Source organism: Carcharodon carcharias, chromosome 9, assembly GCF_017639515.1.
Source record: "Carcharodon carcharias isolate sCarCar2 chromosome 9, sCarCar2.pri, whole genome shotgun sequence".
Classification (NCBI taxonomy): Eukaryota; Metazoa; Chordata; class Chondrichthyes; order Lamniformes; family Lamnidae; genus Carcharodon; species Carcharodon carcharias.
In genome coordinates, this window is record NC_054475.1 from 92,098,113 (window position 1) to 92,123,042 (window position 24,930).

General features: G+C 42.8%; 1 protein-coding gene across 1 annotated transcript in view; it reads right to left on the bottom strand.

The window, feature by feature from the left end:
- Positions 1 to 287: 287 nt before the first annotated feature.
- Positions 288 to 24,930, bottom strand: part of LOC121281830 (cytochrome c oxidase assembly protein COX11, mitochondrial) — a 51,892-nt gene continuing 27,249 nt past the window's right edge. The window contains exons 5-6 of the mRNA XM_041194870.1: positions 11,161 to 11,232; positions 288 to 1,641 (exon numbers count right to left, since the gene is read on the bottom strand). Coding sequence (XP_041050804.1) covers positions 11,191 to 11,232 — 42 coding nt within the window. The 3' untranslated portion in view covers positions 288 to 1,641; positions 11,161 to 11,190. The remainder of the gene's footprint in view (positions 1,642 to 11,160; positions 11,233 to 24,930) is intronic.

Sequence of the window (24,930 nt, forward strand, 5' to 3'; positions counted from 1 at the left end):
AGGATGGTCAAATTCACTGTGTCTGAAGAGATGAGACCAGTCCATGTCCAAAAAACAGTAAAGTTGTCAAGACAGAATTTTGTTGTGGGGATTAAGGGTTGTCGTCCCTTTGCAAGTAGGAGAACCATTCTTGTCAGAGCTCCACTGTGCGCATCCAGGCATATCAAAGATGAAAATGCTTGCATGAAGCTATATCTGGTGGCCAGGCATTGACAGTGACATTGAAAGAATGGTCAAGCACTGTCTTCATTTTCAGCAACAACAGAAATTGCCTGTTTCAGCTCCACTGCATCTTTGGGGGTGGCCTGGTCGACCCTGGGTTAGACTACATATCGATTATGTAGGACCATTCTTAGGCACCATGTTTTTGTTGATTGTAGATGCACATTCTAAATGGATGGACGTACATAAAGTCAGATCATCAACATCGAGCGCAACTATTGAGAAGCTACATCACTGTTTTAGCACACATGGCCTACTGGAAATCATTGTTTCTGATAAGGGTACAGTCTTTACCAGTACAGAGTTTCAGAGATTCATGAGTTTAAATGGAATCAGACATGTTAAAACAGCCCCATACAATCCTCATTGAATGGTTTAGCTGAGAGAGCTGTGTAAACTTTCAAATCTGGTATGAAAAGGTTATCAGAAGGTATGCTAGAATCTCGACTTTCCCACTTTCTTCTCAGTTATTGTACAATGGCACATTTGACTACGGGTTCAACACCGTCTGAATTATTAATTAAATGTCGCCTACATACAAGGTTAAGCTTGGCATTTCCAAACTTAGAGGGGAAGGTAGAGAGGAATCAGAGTAACCAAAAATTTAATCACGCTATTCATAGCAAAGCTCGAAGATTTACTGCAGGAGATACAGTATATGTACGGAATTTCAGCAGTGGACCTTGTTGGGTTCCTGGTACAATTGTCTCGGAAACTGGTCCCTTATACTTCCAGGTGGAAGTGGAAGACCAAGTAGTTTGAAAGCACATGATAGAGAGACATGCTAACAACCAACTATTCCAGCTGTGATTAACATCGAGCCATAAATCCCTGAGGTGACAGATTGACCAAGAATAGACATGCCCGATGTCTCTGTCGCGTTGCCACTGTCTCTGTAGAGTTGCCACTTTCTAATGATATATCTCGTGCTGCAGTTCCTGATCATGTTAATCCTGTGGGGGAACCTCAGTGGTAGAGCTATGCCACTCTAATCAAATGAGAGTACCTCAGAGACTTAATTTTTAATCGCCTGAATTTGTATATATGTATATGTTGTTGGATATTCAAATGTTCTCTGTAAATGGAAACTTTAAAAATTAAAGGGGGAGGGAATGTAGTAACTGAAGGTATAGCCTCTCCTGCTGTCCATCAGGAGTCACGTGATATTCTTGGAGGCTCCAACCAACGAGCCCTAAGTGCGGGTAATCCAGGGTTGGGGCATCCTGACGAGAGTCGTGTTCGAGCATGTAGCATCTTAAAAGCTCTCTATAATAACATTTATCTGTTTCTTTTTGAAACCTGTGTGGTCCATCAAGTCATTACAGTGCTGCTCCATCGCTCTCTTCTTCATCTCCACTCTCTGTACACCACGAAGCATACGTCTATATCACCAGGCTCCATGTTCTCAATGTACTCCTCCTGCAGGATGAAAGAGAGAGATGCGTGGGTTAGCAAGGGCTGCCCTGCAGTTGAGGTGAGTTGGGGGTGCAAGGGCTGCACTGCGGTTGAGGCGATTTGGTGGTGCAAGGGCTGCACTGCGGTTGTATGTAGTGCGCAAGCATATGGGGGGGGGGGGGAGGAGGAGGGGAGGGAAGCGGCCATGCATTAGGGAAACTTTGTATAAAGTGACCATTCCTCTTGGTTAAGTTTGAAGGCTCCTTAACACATCCTGGAGAGTGGTGGCCACCACTTGGATGTCCAGTGTTTAGTGCACTGCATGGCTGACTGAGACCCCACCCAACTCCACCCCACTCCACCTGACCGATTGGCAGCAGTTTCACCCACTGGACTGCATGTGCTCTCAACTCAGGCACCCTCCTAACCTGCACTGCAAGGCTGCACTGTTAGCTCGAACCATGGGGGAGACTGGTCCAAACCGGGATGCTGACATTGCAAGGGGCTGTAAGTGCCTCCACCAGTGACGGCTCCATGGCCAGCTTTAGCAAGGAGATTGTACAGCATGCCCAGTCATCCAATGTTCTGCAGTCTACTAAAACACTCATTAGTTTGCAGTCTGTACATGAGGAGTACAATGTTCATTGGCATTTGGTGGCACTTTCATGCCTCTGCGTCGCTTGAGTGGGCAGATAAGCTAGAGGCCTGACTCCAAGCGTGCCTATGTGGCTGCATCTGAACTGTCTCAGCTGAGGAGGAATGGTCATTTTATACAAAGTGTGGCTGCTTCCCTCCCCGTCCCACCCCGCGCATGCTTGTGCACTACCAACAACCGCAGTTCAGCCCCTGCCCACCCACCAAAGTCATCTCAACTGCAGCGCAGTCCTTGCACCCCCCCCCCATCCCTCACAACTCACCCCAGCCACAGTGCAGCCCCTGCCCCGGTACCGCACCATCATCCATCTGGAAAAAAAGCAAGCCCCCTGTGCCCTCACCAGAACGCACAGTGCCTCAACCTTGAAGTCCAACAAGCAACCCTGGCGAGAGCTGTGGAACGTTTCCATGCACTCACTTCCGAGCTCCCCTTGAAGTGCAGCTTGCCAAGTGCACGCCTAATATCTGCTGTTGGCCCCTCTCGCATGATCCAGCAGGGGTGGGGGAGTCATTCCAGCAGGAAGGGCTTATAATGATATGCAGGTATAATACAATGAGGTTCCCGGTGTCTGAAAACGTGGTCCGCCATTGACAGGCAGAGCTGACAATTGCAAACTGGTTTCACAACGTTGTGAAACCAAGTTTTGGCTTTCTCACCAAATTGCCCGTTCACACCGCCAAACATGCCCAACTCCATGGGGCATGGAAAATTCTGCCCAAACTGTTACCTAAAACAAAAACTCTCCTGGCTCAACACTCAGTAGCTGCTTCCAATTCAAAAACTTTCACAGCTTCTCAGCAGCTCACACAAAAAGGAAGCTGGTCTTCCGTGGGTTCCCCCACAGTCACTCAACAGTTAAACATCCCTTTCCTTAAATATCTTTTACCCCTTTCATCTCAGGTTCCATTGTCCTCAAGCACCTTTTTGAAACTCAACTTCTCCGCATATAAAAACCTTTCATGTTTTCTACTTTGCCTCTACTATCGGGTCAATAAAATTTACTCATGTAACCCCTGTAAGATATAAATGTTCCTTTTCACCTCAGAACTCCCTTTTGAAATTCAATGGCTGAAAAACCAATTTCCCCACTTACGAAACAATGCAAGTTTCACATCCAACCTATTTACTTGAACTCAAACACACTGGAACTTCTCATTACAAATGCACAATCCTAAAGCCTTTAACATTTCATCTCTTAAACCTCGCAGACAATCTGGGTTTAATTAACCCTGGACACACACACTTTCTACAAAGAAAACGTAATCACAAAAATATAAAAATAGACACCTCTCATCACACTCGTGAAAACAGCTGAGGTGGAAATGGAGGCGGAGCCGCCAGGCTCATTGCTCAGTGGTCATTACTTTTCCTGTCCTGCCTCCTGTTGTTCCTGATCAGGCCCATAAACTCTTTCCCAGCACAGCATAAATCATTCACTCAATACTGATAAAATACTTTGAAGTAAGAACCCATCTATGATAAAACAACAAAACAAAACAGCTATTCTTTACTCCCATTTCAATTGTCAGTCGAAACAACACAATATTACTTCTGCTCTTTAGTCGGGAAGGCAAGGTTACTACAATCTTAAAGATGCCTGACACATTGCCTGTAATTAATGGGTTTTGTTTCTCCCAGGATGTCAGTGTTCTTCAAACAACATACTATTTATATTCCATTATTACTGCTTTGAAGCACAAGCTTTTTCCAAACCCAGTGCAGTTTCTAACAAATGATCGCATCTCATTTATTTTGGCATTCCTTCCAGGCAGTGTTTTTCATTTTCCCTTTGTCCTTCTCGACCTGTATACAAGCTTTGACGTGGTTGACCACAAGATCCTCCTCCAAACCCTCAGCTTTGTCCAGCCGGGTAAGAATCCCCAGTAATAGCTTTTCCTCCCCCGCCCTGGGATCTATCCTTGGCCCACTTCTATCTCTTATCTATATGCTGCCTCTTGGAGACATTATTAGAAAGCACAGCTTCAGTTTCCTCATGTATGCTGATGACATCCAGCTCTACCTCATTACCATCTCTCCCAAATCCTCCCAAATCCTCCCCTGCCTCCAAGTTGCCATTCTGCTTGTCCAACATCCAGTACTGGATGAGCCGAAATTCCCTCCTTTTCCCCCATAACTTTCTGAGGCTGAACTAAACTGCTCACAACCTTGGTGTCCTATTTCACCCTGAGATACATGTGAGATGGAGGGTGCAAGAGTCCCTCTTCAGCTAGTGTAGTGTCTTGTAGCATAGCAACAGCACAGCTGCTACCTTGGAACTTATGGCCACTGCCAGAGATGCTGCAGCCAGGCATGCACAGCAAGATTCTATGTTACCAGCCTTAGATGTTTTGATGAAAGCTCAAATGGAGTTGGAGTTGCAATGTAATACTTGGGCCTAAACAGAAGCAAAAAGAATGCACGTAAATCAGCATAACAAGCAACAGAAAACAAAGATGTTTTGGGAAACCCTACCACTGTGGAAGGCACTTAATAAACAACAGTTTATTTCTCTAATTCTTTGTCTTTTTATTTGTCTCTTTTGCTCTCTCCCATTTTCTTTCTCTCTCGATCTCTCTTTGCCTTGCTCCCTCTCATTCTATGGGATCTCATTTCTTGCTCTCTTTTTCACTTTTCTTTCCCTCTTTATTTCTCTCTTTCTCCCTTTTCCTTTTCCCTACTTGCTTTCACACTTCTTTTGCCCTACTCTGCAATAATGGAAATCACAACAAATGTAAAGTACTTCACTCACTCAGATAGAGAGCTCTCGCTTTCCATTCCATTGATATGCTGTCTAAATGTTAAATGATCTTGAAGCTGGTACCATATTCTGAACTATTGTCACCAACAAGTGAGAAATTCAGTCACCGTTTCTCGCAGAAGTTTATGACAATTTTCATTGGAGCATGGAGACTTCAAAGAAGTCAGTTTTTAGGCATGCTTCATAATAGAATATATGTATAACTACACATCAAAACCTACCCGTGTCACAAATTCTACCAGCTGTGTTCTGTGACTAAGAACATTGAACAGGCTGCTCCACATGCCTATCAGTTGAAAATTACCCATGGAAAAGTTATGAGGTGAAAAGCTTGAGTCGATCAAACCTACAATCGATTGTTAAAAATTAATTTATTCACTTGTGCAATTTTGGTATTAGTCGGAGGATCAGTTGCTGTATGGAAACCAAGTGAACTTCTCGGCAGGAATTGGAGAGCTAGATGGCAAGTTATAACAGCTCCTGCTCTTGTATCTCCACGTGGCTAGCAAAATGCAAACAAGGAGATTTTGCATGTAGCAGAGTTCTCATCAACTTGCCTGTTCATCTTTTTGTATGTGGAATGTTGAAGAGGGACTAATGGAGGGGAATAAGTACATTTTAAATAAAGCAAATATATATTTGTAAGGAAACTAAATATTTCTTTGCTTTATCTTGACTGAATTAACGTTTTTCAGTGTCAATGTTCAGCAGTCCAATAGATTCAGTCCTTCTCTTTTTATCTTAGATTCAGTCCTTCAATGTGTTTCAGTCCTGGTGGAGCAAAGTCCACCCTACAACAGCTGGCTGGGGTGATCTGTGATGTTTATTTTAATGAGGCATGACAGCAGCCATGGAGCAGACTACTTTATCATCATATAGAGCATGGGGTCAACATGCACAGTTAAGCTTCCATCTGTCCATCTCCTCAGTCATTTAACTTCTCTCTTTAAAAGGAAAAGGATGGATACCCTAATTATGAAATACAAATGCACCCCTGAATCTTTATTGTTAAACATTCAGTGGAAAATCTCCAACCAGGTAAGAGGCAGCTCCTCTTTTCCATTGTTGTATATGAGCTTCCATGAAGATCACCACATAATCGTTTATGACAGACAACTGGTTTATTCATTCATCACCAGATTTGATTGGATCACATTTTTTGTTTTTATGGGTGTCGCAGGTCAGGCCAGCATTTATTGCCCATCCCTAATTGCCCTTAAGAAGGTAGTAGTGAGCTGTCTTCTTGAACAGGTCCTGCGTTATCGTAGATCAGAGGCCATTTGGTCCATGTTAGCCCCTTGCAAAAGCAACTCAGCTATTCCCTCTCCTCTGCCTTTGTAGCCCTACAAATCTTTTTAAAATAATTCTCCAATTCCCCTTTGAAAAACATGATTGATCTGCCTCCAACACACACTGAGATAATGCATTTCAGATCCAAACCACTTGCTGCATAAAAAAATTTTCCTCATGTTGCCTCTGGTTTTTTTGCAAGTCAAATTAAATTGGTGTCCCCTGGTTTGCAACTCATCTGCCAATATCCATTACTATATCCAGGCCTTCATGAGTTTGAACACCCCTGTCAAATCTCCTCCCAAACTTTCTCTTCTCCAAGGAGACCAGTCACAACTTCACCAACCTATCCACATAATTGAAGTCTCTCCCCAGAACCATTCTCTTAAATCTTTTTTCCACCCTCTTGAATGCCTTCACAACCATTCGAAAGTCTGATGCCCAGAATTGGAGAAAATACTCCAGTTGAGGGTAAACCAGTGTTTGATAAAGTTTAACATAGCTTCCTTGCTTTTGTACTCTATACCTCTCTTTATAAAGCCCACAATCCCAGTTGCTTCATTAACTGCTTTTTCAACCTGCCCTGCCACCTTCAATGATTTGTGCACACATACCCCTAGGTCCATATGGTCCTGCACATTTTATATTGTCCTTCCTCATTCTTCCTTCCAAAATGTATCTCCTCACACTTCTCTGCATTAAATTTCATCTGTCACAAGTTCACCTATTGCACCAATAAGACCTCTTGAAGCCTATCACTATGCTCTTCGCAGTTCACAATATTTCCAGGTTTTGTGTCATCTGTAAATTCTGAAATTGTGCCCTGCACAACCTAGTCTAGATTATTAATATAGATCAAGAAAAACAGTGGTCCTAATGCCAATCCCTGGTGGTGAACACATGAGAACATAGAAGAGCATACAAAAATTGGAGCAGGACTAGGCAAATCGACCCCTCGAACCTGCTCAACCATTTGATAAGACTTTGGCTTGATCTGCTTGTGGCCTCAACTCCACTTTCCTGTCAGCACCCCATAAACTTCGATTCCCTTGTCAATCAAAAATCTATCTAACTCAGCCTTGAATGTATTCAATGATCCAGCCTCCACTATTCCCTGGGGAAGAGAATTCCACATACTAAAGATCCTCCAAGGGAAAAAAATTCTCCTCATTTCCGTCTTAAATAGGAAACACCCAATTTTTAAACTATGTCTCCAGGTTCTAGATTCCCCTCTCAGCATCTGCCCTGTCAAGTTCCTTCAGAATCTTATATGTTTCAATAAAATCGCCTCATTCTTCTAAATGCCATTGGGTATAGGCTCAATCTGTGCAATCTTTCCTCATAAAATAAGCCCTTCATCCCAGGAATGAGTTAAGTGAACCTTCTCTGAACTGCTTCTAAATGCAATCGTGTCCTTTAAGTAAGGATACCAAAATTGTACATAATAGGCAGTGCAAAGAGTAGGCAAAAATTTAGCAGCTGGAGTATAATGTGGGAAAATGCGAACTTGAATGGAGAGAGACTGCAGAACCTTTTAATACTGAGGGATTTGGGTGTCCTCGTACATGAATCACAAAAAGTTGATATGCAGGTGCAGCAAGTGATCAGGAAGACAAATGGAATGTTGGTATTAATTGTGAGGGAAATTGTGTATAAAAGTAGGGATAAAAGTTGTTGCAGGTGTACAGGGTCTTGGGTAGACCACATCTGCTGTACTATGTACAGTTTTGGTCTCTTGTTATGAGTATTCAATTTCATGATTCATATGCTTTAGGGATCTAACTTTTAGTTTTGGAATTGAATTAATTTTGAATGTAAGATATATGAAGACACATGATTTGAGAAGCTGATCATCAGAGCCAAGATAATTACAATTCAAGAATGGTCTATGTTTACTTAAAGCAGTTAAGAGTTAGAGGCGTGAAAACAACAATCAATGGGTGATGCTCTTAGTTTTGTGATGGAGCCAGTCTGTTAAGATTATAGCTGTCCCCATTAGAGATTATTCATTAGAAATTATTCACAATTTCCTCAGATCAAAGAAGGTTTGAAAACAACAAGAGAAGGTCTTAAAGTGTCCATATACTTTTCAGATCAAAAGACAGGTTTATATTTGGAGATATTAGTTTAAAATTTCTTCCTGGAACATCTCGCAGTACTACAGAAATTGGTTTTGCAGGGAGGTAGCCTTGGTTTTGGGTTTTATCTGAGCTCTCATAGAAAACAGGTCTCAGGGAACAGAGAGAGAAAGCTGCCAGCAGCTGCTCTTGATGGCTGGGTCAGGAATTGTAAAGCAGCTGTAACCAGTAGCAGCTAGCTATCAGAAACTAACGGTGTTTTCTGATGCAAATTAAGTCTGAATCCACATAATAAAGAACACGCGGGAGAATCACCGGCGAACAACCATAACAACATGACAAGATAGGAGCCAGCATTGATTCTGAAAGCCACGCAGCGGACTGAGAGCTGCTGCCATATGTCGTACAGTGGAGGCATTACTGGAGCGTGGAGCTGTGATGAGGAACCTGGAGAGCTTGAGAGAACGGACCCTGCCATACAAAATATCTAAACACAATCTGCGGTACACAGATGGCGGATATTTCTTAGTGGATTTTGATGCCCCTCCCACCATTATCCTAACCACGTTGGATCATCTGGGACGTGACATAGATGTAATCAAACCTACGATACTCAAACACCGCACCCCAGAGACAGGTGAAACCTGCCCACGAATGATCCGACCCAACTATGAAGTGAAATTGTGTTCTAGAAGGAAATGATCTTATGTCAGAAGACAATTAACTATTTAAAAGAACATAGAACCAAAGTATTCTGTATTGAAAGCTATTGTGAGGTTATTTTGTTAAAGATGAGATATTGAAAAAAAGAGAAAGCAGTGAGGCCCATGCTTGAGCTGGGGTGTCTACAATCTAGAGATGCTTAAGCGGGTTGGAGGATCACCCAGCCAGATGCTAGTGGTAGGAACGCTAGAAATCTCTCATCTCAGAATAGCAGGAACACTGAGGAGAATCAAAGTGAATTCCTGAGAGCTGTCGGACACCTTGTTTTGATCCAAGGAGAAGTAAAGGAACCCTCAAGACCATGAAAATATAGGAGAACTTTTGGGTGGAAACAAACGTAGAACAGAATGGTCTGTTGAGACTTTTGTGTTTAAAGTACAAGTGTTTATGAAATATAGCGTTAAGTTAGTTGTGCTTGCTTTGTTTAACTCATTAACCAAGGTTCCGTTTGCCTGTTCTGATGGTTTATGTGGGTGGTAAAGATCCCATACCACTATGGAAAGAAAAGATCCAGGTTTTCCTGGAGTGCTGGAACATTCCTCTCTCAAGCACCTCTAAGTATAATTTAGATGGTTGGTATGTATGTACAATGGCCTGTAACTTCCAAGTTTCAGGGTGTCATAACTGGGAGAGTACCCAAAAGTTGCCTGAGGGACCCACCCTGAGGTCCCGAGGAAAGGATTGCATGGCAATTGCCTGGGAAGCTCACATTTCCATTGGGCAATCACCCTGCAATGGAAATCCAATTTTCAGATATAAAATCACAAACTTCAGATGGTTCTGACTATCTTACAGTAATAGTTACCCAGAAAATGTTAGATTTAAATCCAATTCTAACTTCTGGGTAACTACAGTACTGATCCCCTTTTGACCCCCAACAGGACACCCCCCCCACCCCCGACTATCCCCTATTCCCCCCCAGAACTATCCTCACCCAATCCCCAAGGCACCAACACACACCCCACTGTGGGACCCTGCCTGATGAGCCCCCCCCACCCCCAATACCCTGTGGGACTCCTGCCAGATCCCTGACCCCCACACTGCCCTCCCCATCCTCCAACTGACCACACCCAACCACCTGACCCACCCCAACTACCTGACCCTCCCCACTGACCACCCCCCACCTGCCCTCCAATCATCTAACATCCCCCACCAACCACCCGACTTCTTTCCACTGACCACCAGAACCCCCAGCCACCCAACCCTCCCCAATGACCACCTTACTCCCCCACCACCTGCCCCCGATCACCAAACACCCCCAACTGATCACTTGACCTGCCCAACCACCCAACCCTTCCCCACCTACCACCTGACACTTCCACTAACTACCTGACCACCCCCCCCACCACCCCTACCAACTAACCTTGCAAACTTACCTTCTCCCTGGCTTCTCAAAGTGGCTGGACCTATAAACTTACCCGCTTTACAGCAGCTAATGCTGTAAAAAGAGAGACATGGCTTCCTTACCTCTGACTCTCCTGCCCTCGACACTGTCCACAGAGGAGGTCCTGTGGGACATTGCAGGCGAGGTGGGTGCAGAAAATCCTGTCCTAGGCCTCGGGAACCTGCTGCGCTGCACTGTTTTCGCCCAACCTTTCAATTCGTCGGGCAAGAAAGGAGCAGCCTCATTTCCAGGTAAGTAAAAGCAGACTGGCAATCCAACTGATTGCCACTTCACGGAATTTACGGGCCACTATGTTCACCCCATTCATCTACATAACACCACCACTGCACATCGAAAGGAATAGTCAGTGAAGCACCTTGAGACACGTCTATTGGGGTGATAAGGTGCTATATAAATTCTTGTCTTTCTTTCATCTGCTTCAACTGAAATCAATTAACTTATAATGAATTCAAAAATTTGTGGGAATTTTGGGGTTATCTGCCTATCAAAATTCTTACTCCCAGTGTCAGAGAAAGAGGATGCTTGCTTAATTGTTCATGCCACTCAAACATTCCCACCTAAATTGGGAATATGTCAGGCAGAGAGTGTGATTTATCCCCAAGTATATGTGGATGCATTATTGTTACTGGATTACCATTCTGTGTCTCCTGGTGCCACCAGACACTCAATCGCTCTCTACAGCAAAGGGGAGGGATCCTGGATGGACCTATACAAACAGAAATATAATGAGTCTTCTTCCTTTATTACACAATAAACATTTCACATAGGTTTTTAAGGTGGAGGAATTTTCATGCCTATTCAATTATTCTTTTGAACACAGACAGCTGTCATTTGAGTTAGGGATTGTGCATTATTGAATTAGTATCATGAATTGGAAAACAGAGCACAACATACTGTATACTTACAAAGATGTAAGAAAAACAGCAGTTCTAACCGAATATGCATTTGTGCCTGAAACAGACTGGGATTTAAATTCATCCAGGCATTGAAATTGCATAGAGTGAATATTCATTTAATACGTTTGTATGATGTTCCTGTCTTTTTTTAATGGCAGTCTTAATCTGAAATTGGTTAATGACCAGAATTTGCTGTAATAATAATTAATGGTGAGGCTCAGATTTCCCCATTATTACAGGCTAAATTTGATAGCATCTTCTGACATCCGTACATGCACACTTAACTGTTCAAAAGCAGAGATTGGCCAGGATTTAATGTGGGTGATGGGGTCTGGGAGGCCCAATACTAATCCAAGGTAATCAGGCACTTACCTGGACAGCATCAGGCCTCCCATCAGATTAAACTCCTAGTAGGGTGGAAATTCCACACCTACAAGCTGCTGGCCAATCAGTACCAGCAGCGCCACTGGATCAGTAGTGGGACCTACTGTGAGGCTTACTGATCGATTCGCAGATAGGAGGTGAGTGTGGGTGAGATGGTAGTCGAGGAGAAGGGGGTCACTGACGAAGGAAAAGAGGTTTGGAAGTGAGGGAATGGGGGTGACTTCCTGTGGGGCCCCCCTTGACGGTATCAGGTCCCTCAATCTGGCACAAAGAACCCGTGAATGAGGAGACCCCACCCCAGTAGGCTGCTGACAAACTTGACAAGGTTTGTTGGGTGGTATCCCTGGATGGTGAGTCCCTCACCCGCCACTGGTGAAATACCAGAATATCAGTGATCAGTGATCGTGGGATGAGCTCCTTAAGGTGGCCACTTAGGGGCCTCAACTGGCCTCTGGGAAGGTAGGTCACCCACAAGCCTTCCCTCCCTGGACTTGATCATGAGAGGCAGGAGTGGCGGGATCTTCATCCTGCACTCTCCCACACAATCACAGTCTTCCCCACTGCCTCTAAACTCATGGTGGTGGTGGGGTGGGGGGGGGTTGGTGGAGATGGCATTAAATTCTGCCCATTATGTCAGAGATACACTGGACCCCACATAGTGCATTGTTGCAGCCCTTGCTGTTAGAAGCAGCACTAAAAATTGCTGTAATGGCATGAATGTAAGGTATTCATCCATTATCTCTGTACTAAAAATACATTTAAAAGTTAGTGTTGATCCATTCAGAAGTCAGAGAGTTTGTAATGGCGTAATAAATGATAATTTCATCTGAACAACCTCTCTAACCCTGATAAAGTAATTTTACAAATGGGGAGTCTCATTCCCTCAGAATAATGTTATTGATTTTTAAGTATTTTTAAAACTTTGTCTATCTCTTCCGGTTCTCTCAATTAATCCTGTTCATCTTTTCCAATTTTTATTTTGTTTTCTCTACATGAATTATATCTCATTTATATTTCTTGCTTTACACTTTGATTTGGAGCCTGCATTTTTTGTGATGATTTTACCATCTGATTGGTTGAAGAATCTCATCATTTTGTCTCACCTACTATTGCCAAAGATAAGCTACAGAGGATGCTATGCTCGGATAGCCACTTGATGGCTGGAAGTGGCCACTCTAAAACTGGTCAGCTATTTGTGGGAAGCTGTCAGCAAGGTGACCAGTGAGAACCGTTGCTTCACTGCTCACCACAAAATCAGGGTTATTGTCTGATGAAATAGCAGGCAAAAGGCATTTGATCAAAAGACATTATAGGCAATTTCAAGACCATGGGTTTTGGTACAGCACTTCCTTCCATAGGAACCAAATTATAAAGTATGGCCCATGATTGCCTAATTAGGCAAAAGTCCTGGCTGTTTGGTTTGAAATAAGCAGCTAACGTTCCTATTACCAACTTGACCTTGGAGAGTAAAGGACATGGAAGGTTGAAGAAAATAAGCTTAAGTAAAGTTACTATTGGAGGAAATATGTTGATGTCTGCAATGCTGTCAGAACAAGTAGATCAAAATATCCCTAGCGATGCTCAAGAGTTTGATGCAGTTCAGGTTTCAGGCAGTAATTGAGCAGGTGCGAGAGAAAAATGTTTTCTTTTAAAAATTAGAAAATTCAAAGAAAACCAATGCAGCAAATGTAGCACTCCAGGAAGATTTAGGTGGTGCTATTTATTCAGGAGTGTGATATATAGATGCCTGGGCTTAATTCCTCTCTTAAGCAGCCTGAACATCTTGCTTCGATACACATACGCTGACGCGTGCGCAGTCTGTATCTACCTGGAAAGGGACGTGGTAATAGCATCCCCTTGTGATCAGAACTGGTAACTTGTGTCTTTCAACTTCTTCAGTCTGTCCAAATTACCTTCAGTCTGTCCAAATTAACCTTTCTCTTTATATAAAAAAAATGCAAACATGAAAGCGGATTTCAGATCAGTAGCAACTATTGCTGCCGCTTTAAACATAATTCAATACAATCTTTCAAATAATCATATCTCCTTTAATCCATAAATTACGGGCTAATAAAGCCCAAGTTTAGTATCATTTTGACTTCCTGGTTTACATTTCCCCTGTGCTTGTAATGTTCTGCAATAAGTTTCTGATCATGTGATATGGCATGGCACGCTTTAGCCACTAAATTTGCCCCAGGCTAATATGCCTTAAGTTAGGCAAATTTAACTTTTGACTATTAGGGTGAATACAGAACAGATTGTTTATATCTGGAATAGATAGCTCCCAGCAGCAGGTGCCTGTCCTTAGTTAACAAACATCTAACACTGCAGTTAATAATTTAATATACTGATTTTCAGGTTTCAGTCAGTAATTGAGATCCGATAACCCTAAAGCTGCTCCCTGGCCTTCACAACCAAATATATTGCAGACACTAAACACCCCTGAGTAGGTATGAGTAATTGCATACAAATGAAATGTTAATGACAGAAGAACATCAATGTATTTGCTGTAAGTGGTTCCTTAGAAACAGTGGACATTGGGAACATTCCAGGACTGTGGCCTTCCATGCATGCCCTTTCCTTGTGATCCTCATTCAGTTCAGAATATTTATCCTTTCCAAAACATTTCCATCATTAAAATCCTCAAGACCAGTTTTTTGATTGTGCTGGTCACCACTTAATTCTGCTCAGTTTGTTCTATTACCTTAAATAGAATAAAAACAGAATAGTTACAACACAGAAGTATGTACTTTTGCCAGTCTTGTTTGTGCCAGCTCTCTGCAAGAGCAATTCACCTAGTGTCACTCCCCCGCCTTTTCCCTGTGGCCTTGTAAATTTTTCTTCAGAGAGCCAATTCCTTTGTGAAAGGCACGATTGAGTCTTTCGGCAGTGCATTTTAAAGCCTAACTACTCCTTGCGTAAAAAACATTTCCTCATGTCACCATTGTATCTTTTGCCAGTCATCTTAAAAAGGTATCAGCTGATTATTGATCCTTCCACCAATTAATCCACAAATTACAGGCCAATAAAGCCCAAGTTTAGTATCATTTTGACTTCCTGGTTACATTTCCCCTGTGCTTGTAATGTTCTGCAATAAGTTTCTGATCATGTGATATGGCGTGGCGAGCTTTAGCCACTAAATTTGCCCCAGGCTAATATGCCTTAAGTTAGGCAAATTTAACTTTTGACTATTAGGGTGAATACAGAACAGATTGTTTATATCTGGAATAGATAGCTCCCAGCAGCAGGTGGGATCAGTTTCTCCCTATCTATTCTGTCTAGGCCCTTTGTGGTTTTGAATACCTTTATGAAACCTCCTGTCAACCCTCTCTTCAAGGAGAACAACCCCAGTTTCTCCAATTTATCCATGTAACTTAATTTCCTCATTCCTGGAATCATTCTGGTGAATCTTTTCTGCACTCTCTTTCCAAATCATCACATCATTTCCAAGAAGTGAATGCAATACTCCAGTTGAGGCTAATCCAATGTTTTATAAAGGTTCATCTCAAATTCCTCAATGGCACTCCATACTCCTATTATAAAGCCCAAGATATTGTATGTGTTATTAGCCACATTCTCAACCTGCCCTGCTGCCTTCAATGAATTTTGCACATATACATCCAGGTCCCTCTGCTCCTGCATTCATTTTTGAATTGAACCCCATTTTATATCACCTCTCCATGTTCTTCCTAGCAAAATGAAACATTTCACACTTCTCTGCATTATATTTCATCTGCCACCTGTCCATCAATTCCATCAACCTGCCTATGTCCTTTTGAAGTTTAGCATTATCTTCCTCACGGTTCACAATACTTCCAAGTTTCGTGTCATGCATAAATTTTGAAATGGTTTCCTATACACTAAAATGTAGGTCACTGATATATATCAAGAGGAGGAGGAGTTCAAACTCTGATGCCTGGGGAACCCCACCCAAAGTCTTCCTCCAGTCTGAAAAACAACCATACTACTGTTTCCTATCAGTCTGTTAATTTCATATCCTTGTTGCTGATGTCCCTTTATTCCGTGAGCTCAAATTTTGCTCAAGTCTGCTGTGCGACATATTATGTTACCTTTTGGAAGTCCATATATACCACACCAACTGCATTACCCTCATCTACCCTCTGTTACCACATCCAAAACTCAAGCAAGTTAGTTAAATATGATTTGTCCTTAACAAATCCATGCTGGTTTTCCTTAATTAACCTACATTTGCCAAAGTGACTATTAATTTTGTCTCAAGTTATCATTTCTAAAAGCTCCCCCCAGCACCAAAGTTAAACTGACTGGCCAATATTTGCTGGCCTTTTCCTTATTCCCTTTTTGTACAAGGGTGTAATTCTCCAGTCCTCTGGCGCCACTTACCCAAGGAGGATTGGAAAAATTATGGCCAGTGCCTCTGCAATTTCCATCCTTACTTCCTTCAGTATCCTTGGATGCATCTCATGTGGTCCTAGTGACTTTCCAACCTTAATTACAACCAGCCCATTTAAAAACCTTATCAGTTTTAAACCCATCAAGTGTCTCAACTACCTCCTCTTTCTCCGTGCCCTGGGCAGCATCTTCTTCCTTGGTAAAGATTATAAAAAATATTCATTTAGTACCTCAGGTATGATCTCTGCTTCCCCTTGTCCATAATTGGCCCCATTCCTTTTACCAGGTATATGCCTATAGAAGATTTTTGGATTCTCTCTTACCTGCTAGTCTATTCTCATACTCTTTTCATTGCACTTCATATTTGTTTTTTTCAATTCCCTTCTATATTGAGCCCAATTCTTAATTATTATCCACATGACATGGTTACAGTAAGCCTGCTATATAAAAATGTGCTAGTGGTAGAGTATTATTTATGCACTATTATATTGTCCAATTGTTACATTGGTATAGTTTTTCCAAGCTTAACTGCCATTGACAGTGCCACCAGTATGGTGCATTAGCTGCTGGTGTCACCCTTTATTGCCTCTGTTGGTTCAATGGGCTATATTTTAAACTTTTGCACCTGCTCAGTGAGGGATGCTGACAGCAAGTCAGGTATCTGAAAGTTCCTGGATTATGTTTTGCTGTGGCTCTTTTAACTTAGCCAAAGTATTAAGCATCCTGCTTCCAGGTTTTCCAATCAATTGGAGAGGGCGGGCATGATCACAAACTACACCTGACTGTTCAAGCCTCAGTATTTAAAGGGACCCTGGCAAGGGACATAATGAAACCATTCTACAACCATCAGGAAGGAGACAGCAACTCTACTAGTGAAGTTACAATGTAGGATGATTGTCCCCTGGTTCTTTCAGGCATTCTTGGAGGTCATGTTGCTGGCTGTAGGGGTCTGAAGAGAAATATTGTTCTCAGCAAATAGAGGAAGAGGCCAGGTTCTTCCATTGTTGGAAGTGTTGAGGAGATGAGCAGTAAGATTGTAGTACCTCACTCATGCATACAGTGCTGTATGGAGGTACAATGACCTCACCAGGGTGAGAGGTGAGCGGGCATGCCACATTCAAGTGCCAACCCTCTCATTCTGATTTCCTTAGCTTTCTCTTGCACAAAGCTCTTCGGACCAACATACTTTGCAGGTCCACCTGTTCCTCTATCAAGGCACTTTCTCACGTGAACTTGGTGGTTGCATAAAATTATGAACGTTACCAACAAAAAAAAAAATCATTATCTCATTGACTTAATTGACCTATAGTATGTAGCACCTTTAATGTAATAAAAGATCCCAAGGTGTTTTAGAACCACTATCAAATTTTGACACCCAGAGATGTATGGAGATATTAGACCAGATATAAGCTTGGCCAAAATGATGGGTTCTAAGGAGCATCTAAAAAGGAGGAAAGAGGGGTAGCGAGGCAGAGAGATTTCGGGAGGGAATTCCAAAACTTAGTGTCTGGACAGCTGAAGGTATGGTTGCCAATGATGGAGCAATTGAAGCCAGGAATGCTCAGGAGGCAAGGATTGGCAGAGTGCATAGAACCTAGGGGCCATAAGGCTGGAGGAGATCAGAGGTTGAGAGGGCCAAGGCCACAGTATTACTCACAATAAGAGGCCGTCATAGAAGAATTATTCCAGGCTGGTTTATTTAAGACAGCTCCTCAGTGCTACTAACTTCCAAGTAGCTTCCACACAAAGTGTTTCAGCTGTATCATTTTATTCTGCTTAGATGGGATAATCAATGCCCTTCACCTGTTTAACTAGTACTTGCCTTTAATAAGGTGATTACCATGCAGCTTGATTATTTATTGACACAGAGGGATTTGAAAACAAGGATGAGAATTTTAACTGATTGTTGCATTGAACCTAAAAAACTAATTTAATATTCAGGGTATTTTAAATTTGCATATCTCTGGCTAAAAATGCTATAATTCTGTGACACATTCCCTGAAATCACCGTAGCTGGAAAACTACACCTGTAAATATTGATTTGAAATCATTTGTGCAGCATTTGGTTTATTTCTGGATCAAATCAAGCTGCAAAGTGTGAGTAGTCTGACCCTATATAATTTATGACCCATGTGCCACCTAAGACTGATAAGCTTCATGACCTCTTAAAAATGTTTGTGCACATCATGTTTAGTCTTAAACTCCTTATAATTTTCTTTATATTATAAAATGCATAAAATTTACAATTCCTAATCCAAAAATCCATGACCCAAATCCTCTTTTACAATCTTACGTTTTTAATAAACTGCCCTAGCTACACGCCACTGGCTTCCTAATGCCTAAGGTATCAACTTCAATGTTCTAATTGTTGAATACCTCCATGGTCATATACAACCATGTTATGACAAATCTTTTGTAGCTGTATAGCCCAATCAGGCTGTTCACCCTGTGCTCTGCTTCTTCACTTTGTCTAAACCATTTTGCTTTGTGACTTCTCTCACTTCTCACTCACTTTTCCAGAACCACTTCATCCAATTCGGGGTTGCAGGGAGTCAGAACCTATCCCGACAGGCAATGGGCGCTGATGGGATACATCCAGGACAGTACGCCTGTCCATCCCTGGGGTCACAGTCACACGCACACACTGGGGGACAATTTACCATAGCCAATCCACCTAACCAGCACACCTTTGGATGGTGGGAGGAAATTGGAGCACCCGGTGGAAACCCACACAGACACAGGGAGGTCAGGATCAAACCCAGGTCCCTAGAGCTGTGAGGCAGCAGCACTAACCACTGCACCCTTTTCTCCAATAGGTTATTACAAAGTTGCATTTGTTTCCCTTTCTTAATCTTTTGTTCAGCATTCTCCTCTGCCATTTTTAAAGGATCCTGGGATTTTCCTCTATGTGAAGGGTGCCAAAGGAATGCAAGCTGTTATAAAAAGTACCAAGTGATACTGGTTGAAGAGTTAAGTAAACTACACCTATCAACAGTATATCTGTAGATGTTGTAGCACAGCCTAAAATCTGAAACATTTTAGATCCAACAAATTAATTCTAAAATATATTCTAGTGTTTGATAGGGTGAATCACTATAAATGATAATTGAAGAGCATTTTATATTTTAGCTCAGGTTTAAATGTTATGTTTGTAACTGAAATACTGTACAATGAGGTGTACTTGAATTCCATACAATGTGACTAAATGGAAAGAGGTCTATCCCTTAAAATTCTAAACAGTATGATTGAACATTTGCTCATTAGAGTTTCAGACAATGGAAGTAAATGCATGTCATTTGGCCCAACGCTGCCACATCTGCAAGGATGCCCATACTTAACATAAAACGAGGTCCTTATATTATACTGGTCAGAAAATGGCAAACTCTATTGAGCTATAGAGATTAGTAATAAATCCATCCTTTGATATTTTAAAATGATTGAAAATTGCCTATATACAATATCCCACTCATCACAGTGTAAGAATATTTTCAATTAAGATGCTTTCATTTTAGCATTTTGCAAAACCATATATTGCTATCAATAATTCTTGAAAATATAAACAGCCAATTTCCCATTTCCACCAGCAGCTAAACTAATTTTATTATGGACCTTGTAAATTGCCATCAGATTTACCAGGTCCTGTTGTGGCCTGTTTGGAAAATGCAATGAAGCAGGTTGATATAGTGTCACTCCCTGAACCAGCACAGCAGCCAGGGTTGGGTTGATGAAGAAAGCAAAAAACAAAATATGCAGCAAGAAAATAGAAAACAAGAAACAATAATGGAAGCAAAAACACTGCAGAGGAATTAAAAAGAAAAACTCAAGGTAATAACAACCTGTGTTTACATAGCGCTTTTAATGTAATAAAACATCCCAAGGTGCTTTACAACCACTGTCAAAATTTGACTTCAGGCCACATATGGAGTTAGGCCAGACATAAGCTTTGTCAAAGAGGTGGGTTCCAAGGAGCATCTAAAAGGACAAAAGCGAGGTATAGTGTCATTCCCTGAACCAGCACAGCAGCTGGGAGATTGGATTGATGAAGAAAGCAAAAGGAAAGCAAAAGACAAAACATGCAGCAAGAAAATAGAGAGATTTATGGAAGGAATCCTAGAACTCAGGCCTGGGCAGCAATTAAAATCAGGGTTGCTCAAATAGCTAGAATTGGCAATCTAAAGTGTAGCAAAATTATACTCCATTGGTTTATCGTGACTGAATAAATTAAATTTGATTTTTATTACATGGGGATTATAGAATTTCCCAGCATTTATATCACTATCTGTAAGATCATGATTCAATCAAACACATAACATTCCACATACAAATTCATACTCATATGAGTGTAAACCCCGAAATACTTTCAAATTGGTGAAACAATCAACTTCTTTGGATAGAATTTCAAGATAGTGCTGAGACTGCAGTTAAATGTAAAACATGTGCATTGTAAAATAATGTCATTCATCAGCTTACAACATTGCTAAAATACATACCATAGAATTTTAAGCTAAACTAGTATCAAATGTACTTACAGACAATAATGCTTACACAGCCAGAGACAAACTCCTGCTATAAAATTAAAAGGCAAACTGTCACAGGAAATGAAAGATACAATGTGGAGTGTACCTTCAGATAGGTAGTATGAATAGCGTAAAATCATATTAAATAATATACAAGTTTTAGTTTAAATTTACAACAAACCATTCTTGTTTGTTAGCATAACAATATGGTGCAAACATTCTTGAAGACAATAATATACTTCACGTAGACCATAAAAGGCCGCTTCTTCTTATCCTGAACAGTGGAACCAAGGAACATAGCCTGTGCTTAAAGGGAGATAGATTCAAAATGAAACTGCAGACAGGGAAGCAGAAAGTATTGATTCATTGCATTGCAAAAGAATAATTACTTTCAGATAATATTATGGAATATAGTGCATGTAAATTGATAAGTTAGCTGCAGCTCTGGGTAGAATTCTCACCTCTGAAGTGGAAGGTTGTGAATTCAAGTTCCACACCAGAGACTTTTGCGGAATTTTCCATTCTGGGCCTAAGTCCGATGTTGGGGGCCGTAACCGGGAGTGCTTTCTGCTGTGGAAGCCGGTGGGAATTCATGCCAAGTTGCGTGATGCTAGCCTAACTAGTTATGCAGTTGGGGGTTTCCTGACATTTTGCATGGCAGGGCAGGCTGGATGGTGCCTGCCTTGCCATCATATCCGGGCCCCATATTTAAAAGGCTCCTGGGCATCAACTTACCCACCATTGAAGGAGGAGATGGATGGGAGGAAGTCTCCAGGGTGGTCAGTATCCAGGGCCTCTAACAGAAGACTGTCCTGCAAGGGATAAATGACCTCACCTGCACCGCCAGGGTAAGTGGACCCTCAACTGCTCACAATCAGTTACTAAATGGTAGAGGGGATATGGGCCCTAGTGGCAAGGGAATCATCTGAGTGGCCCATTCATAAAAGCAGAGTATTACTTAAATGGAGAACGGCTGCATAATTATGAGGTGCAGGGGGATCTAGGTGTTCTAGTACATGAGTTACAAAGAATTATTATGCAGGAACAGCAAGTAATTAAGAAGGCTAATGGAATGCTACCCTTTATTATGAGAGGGATTGAAGATAAAAATAAGGATGTTATACTTCAGTTATACAGGGCATTGGTGAGACCGTGCCTTGAGTAGTACGTAGTTTTGGTCTCCTTATTTAAGGAAGGGTTTAAATGCATTGGAGGCGGTTCAAATGTTTACTAGATTGATACCTGGAATGAGTGGGTTGTCTTATGAAGAAAGGTTGGACAGATTGGGCTTGTTTCCACTGGAGTTTAGAAGAGTGAGGGGTGATTTGATTGTAGTATACAAGATCCTGAATGGTCTTGACAAGGTTGACGTCGAAAGGATGTTTCCTCTTGTGGGTGAGTCCAGAACCAGAATTTTAAAATTAGGACTCACCCTTTTAGGACAGAAATGAGGAGACATTTTTTCTCTCAGAGGGTTGTGCGACTTTGGAACTTTCTGCCTCAGAAGGTGGTGGAGGCAGGGTCATTGAATATTTTTAAGTCAAACATAGATACATCCTTGTTAGGCAAGGGAATCAAAGGTTATTGGGGGTAGATGGGAATGTGGAAATTGAAACACAATCTAGCCATCATCTGATTGAATGGTGGAGCACGCTTGAGGGGCTGAAGGGTCTACTCCTGTTCCTATTTCTTATAATGTGATGTCTCATTGCCCCACTGCAGTCCATCCAACCTGCATTGTGGGTCCCTGACCCTTCCACCCAGAGTGTTCAGGTGCTGTCTGGGAGTGGAGTTGGGGTGGGCAGGTGCTGGTGTGCGGGCAAGGGGCTTAGACATTGGGGGCACCAGCTAGCATCACTAATGACATGTCTCTGTGAGCCTTTCCCTTCTATCTGCATGGGCTCACTGCTCTGGAGGGTGCTGCCCCTGAACCCTTGTGGACAACCTGCGGTGCATCAATCACATTGCACACAATCCAGTGGATTATCTGTAAAACTGGGAACATAAGAAATGTACTTAAAGCCTCATTTTTCTCACCCTATCTTCTCTCTTTGCTCAGGAAAAGTTGAGGCACAACAGGAGAGAGAGAGAAAAGAGATGGGAGAGGGCTGGCCTGATCTCAGGAACTCACTGAGTTGGAGAAGTGGGCAGCCCAGCTGGCAGGGGAGGAACCGGACCGAGCCTGTGTGCATGGAGAGGTCGGCGGACAGCCTCTATCCAGTAAGGATCCATGTATAACAAAAACAGAATTACCTGGAAAAACTCAGCAGGTCTGGCAGCACCGGTGGAGAAGAAAAGAGTTGACGTTTCGAGTCCTCATGACCCTTCAACAGAACTGATTTTTCTTTACAATGAAAGGGGTGAAATATAAGCTGGTTTCAGTTGGGGGTGGGGGGGTGGGAGAGAAGTGGAGGGGGGAGTGTTGTTGTAGGGACAAGCAAGCAGTGATAGGAGCGGATTATCAAAAGATGTCACAGACAAAGGAACAAAAGAACACAGAGGTGTTGAAGTTGGTGATATTATCTAAATGAATGTGCTAATTAAGAATGGATGGTAGGGCACTCAAGGTATAGCTCTAGTGGGGGTGGGGGGGCATAAAAGATTTAAAAATAATGGAAATAGGTGGGAAAAGAAAAATCTATATAAATTATTGGAAAAAAAACAAAAGGAAGGGGGAAGAAACAGAAAGGGGGTGGGGATGGAGGAGGGAGCTCAAGACCTAAAGTTGTTGAATTCAATATTCAGTCCGGAAGGCTGTAAAGTGCCTGGTTGGAAGATGAGGTGCTGTTCCTCCAATTTGCGTTAGGCTTCATTGGAACAATGCAGCAGGCCAAGGACAGACATGTGGGCAAGAGAGCAGGGTGGTGTGTTAAAATGGCAAGCGACAGGGAGGTTTGGGTCATTCTTGCAGATAGACTGCAGGTGTTCTGCAAAGCGGTCGCCCAGTTTACGTTTGGTCTCTCCAATGTAGAGGAGATCGCATTGAGAGCAATGAATACAGTAGACTAAGTTGGGGGAAATGCAAGTGAAATGCTGCTTCACTTGAAAGGAGTGTTTGGGCCCTTGGACAGTGAGGAGAGAGGAAGTGAAGGGGCAGGTGTTACATCTTTTGTGTGGGCATGTGGAGGTGCCATAGGTGGGGGTTGAGGAGTAGGGGGTGATGGAGGAGTGGACCAGGGTGTCCCGGAGGGGACGATCCCTACGGAATGCCAACAGCGGGGGGTGAAGGGAAGACGTGTTTGGTGGTGGCATCATGCTGGAGTTGGCAGAAATGGCGGAGGATGATCCTTTGAATGCGGAGGCTGGTGGGGTGATAAGTGAGGACTACGGGGACCCTATCATTTTTCTGGGAGGGAGGAGAAGGCGTGAGGGCGGATGCGCGGGAGATGGGCCGGACACGGTTGAGGGCCCTGTCAACGACCGTGGGTGGAAAACCTCGGTTAAGGAAGAAGGAGGACACGTCAGAGGAACTGTTTTTGAAGGTAGCATCATCGGAACAGATGCGACGGAGGCGAAGGAGCTGAGAGAATGGGATGGAGTCCTTACAGGAAGTGGGGTGTGAGGAGCTGTTGTCAAGATAGCTGTGGGAGTCGGTAGGCTTGTAATGGATATTGGTGGACAGTCTATCACCGGAGATTGAGACAGAGAGTTCAAGGAAGGGAAGGGAAATGTTAGAGATGGGCCACGTGAAAATGATGGAGGGGTGGAGACTGGAAGCAAAATTAATAAATTTTTCCAAGTCCCGACGAGAGCATGAAGCAGCACCGAAGTAATCATCGATGTACCGGAGAAAGAGTTGTGGAAGGGGCCCGGAGTAGGACTGGAACAAGAAATGTTCCACATACCCCATAAAGAGACAGGCATAGCTGGGGCCCATGCGGGTACCCATAGCCACACCTTTTATTTGGAGGAAGTGAGAGGAGTTGAAGGAGAAATTGTTCAGTGTGAGAACAAGTTCAGCCAGACGGAGGAGAGTAGTGGTGGATGGGGATTGTTCGGGCCTCTGTTTGAGGAAGAAGCTAAGGGCCCTCAGACCATCCTGGTGAGGGATGGAGGTGTAGAGGGATTGGACGTCCATGGTGAAGAGGAAGCGGTTGGGGCCAGGGAACTGGAAATTGTTGATGTGACGTAAGGTGTCAGAGGAATCACGGATGTAGGTGGGAAGGGACTGGACAAGGGGAGAGAGAAGGGAGTCAAGATAACGAGAAATGAGTTCCGTGGGGCAGGAGCAAGCTG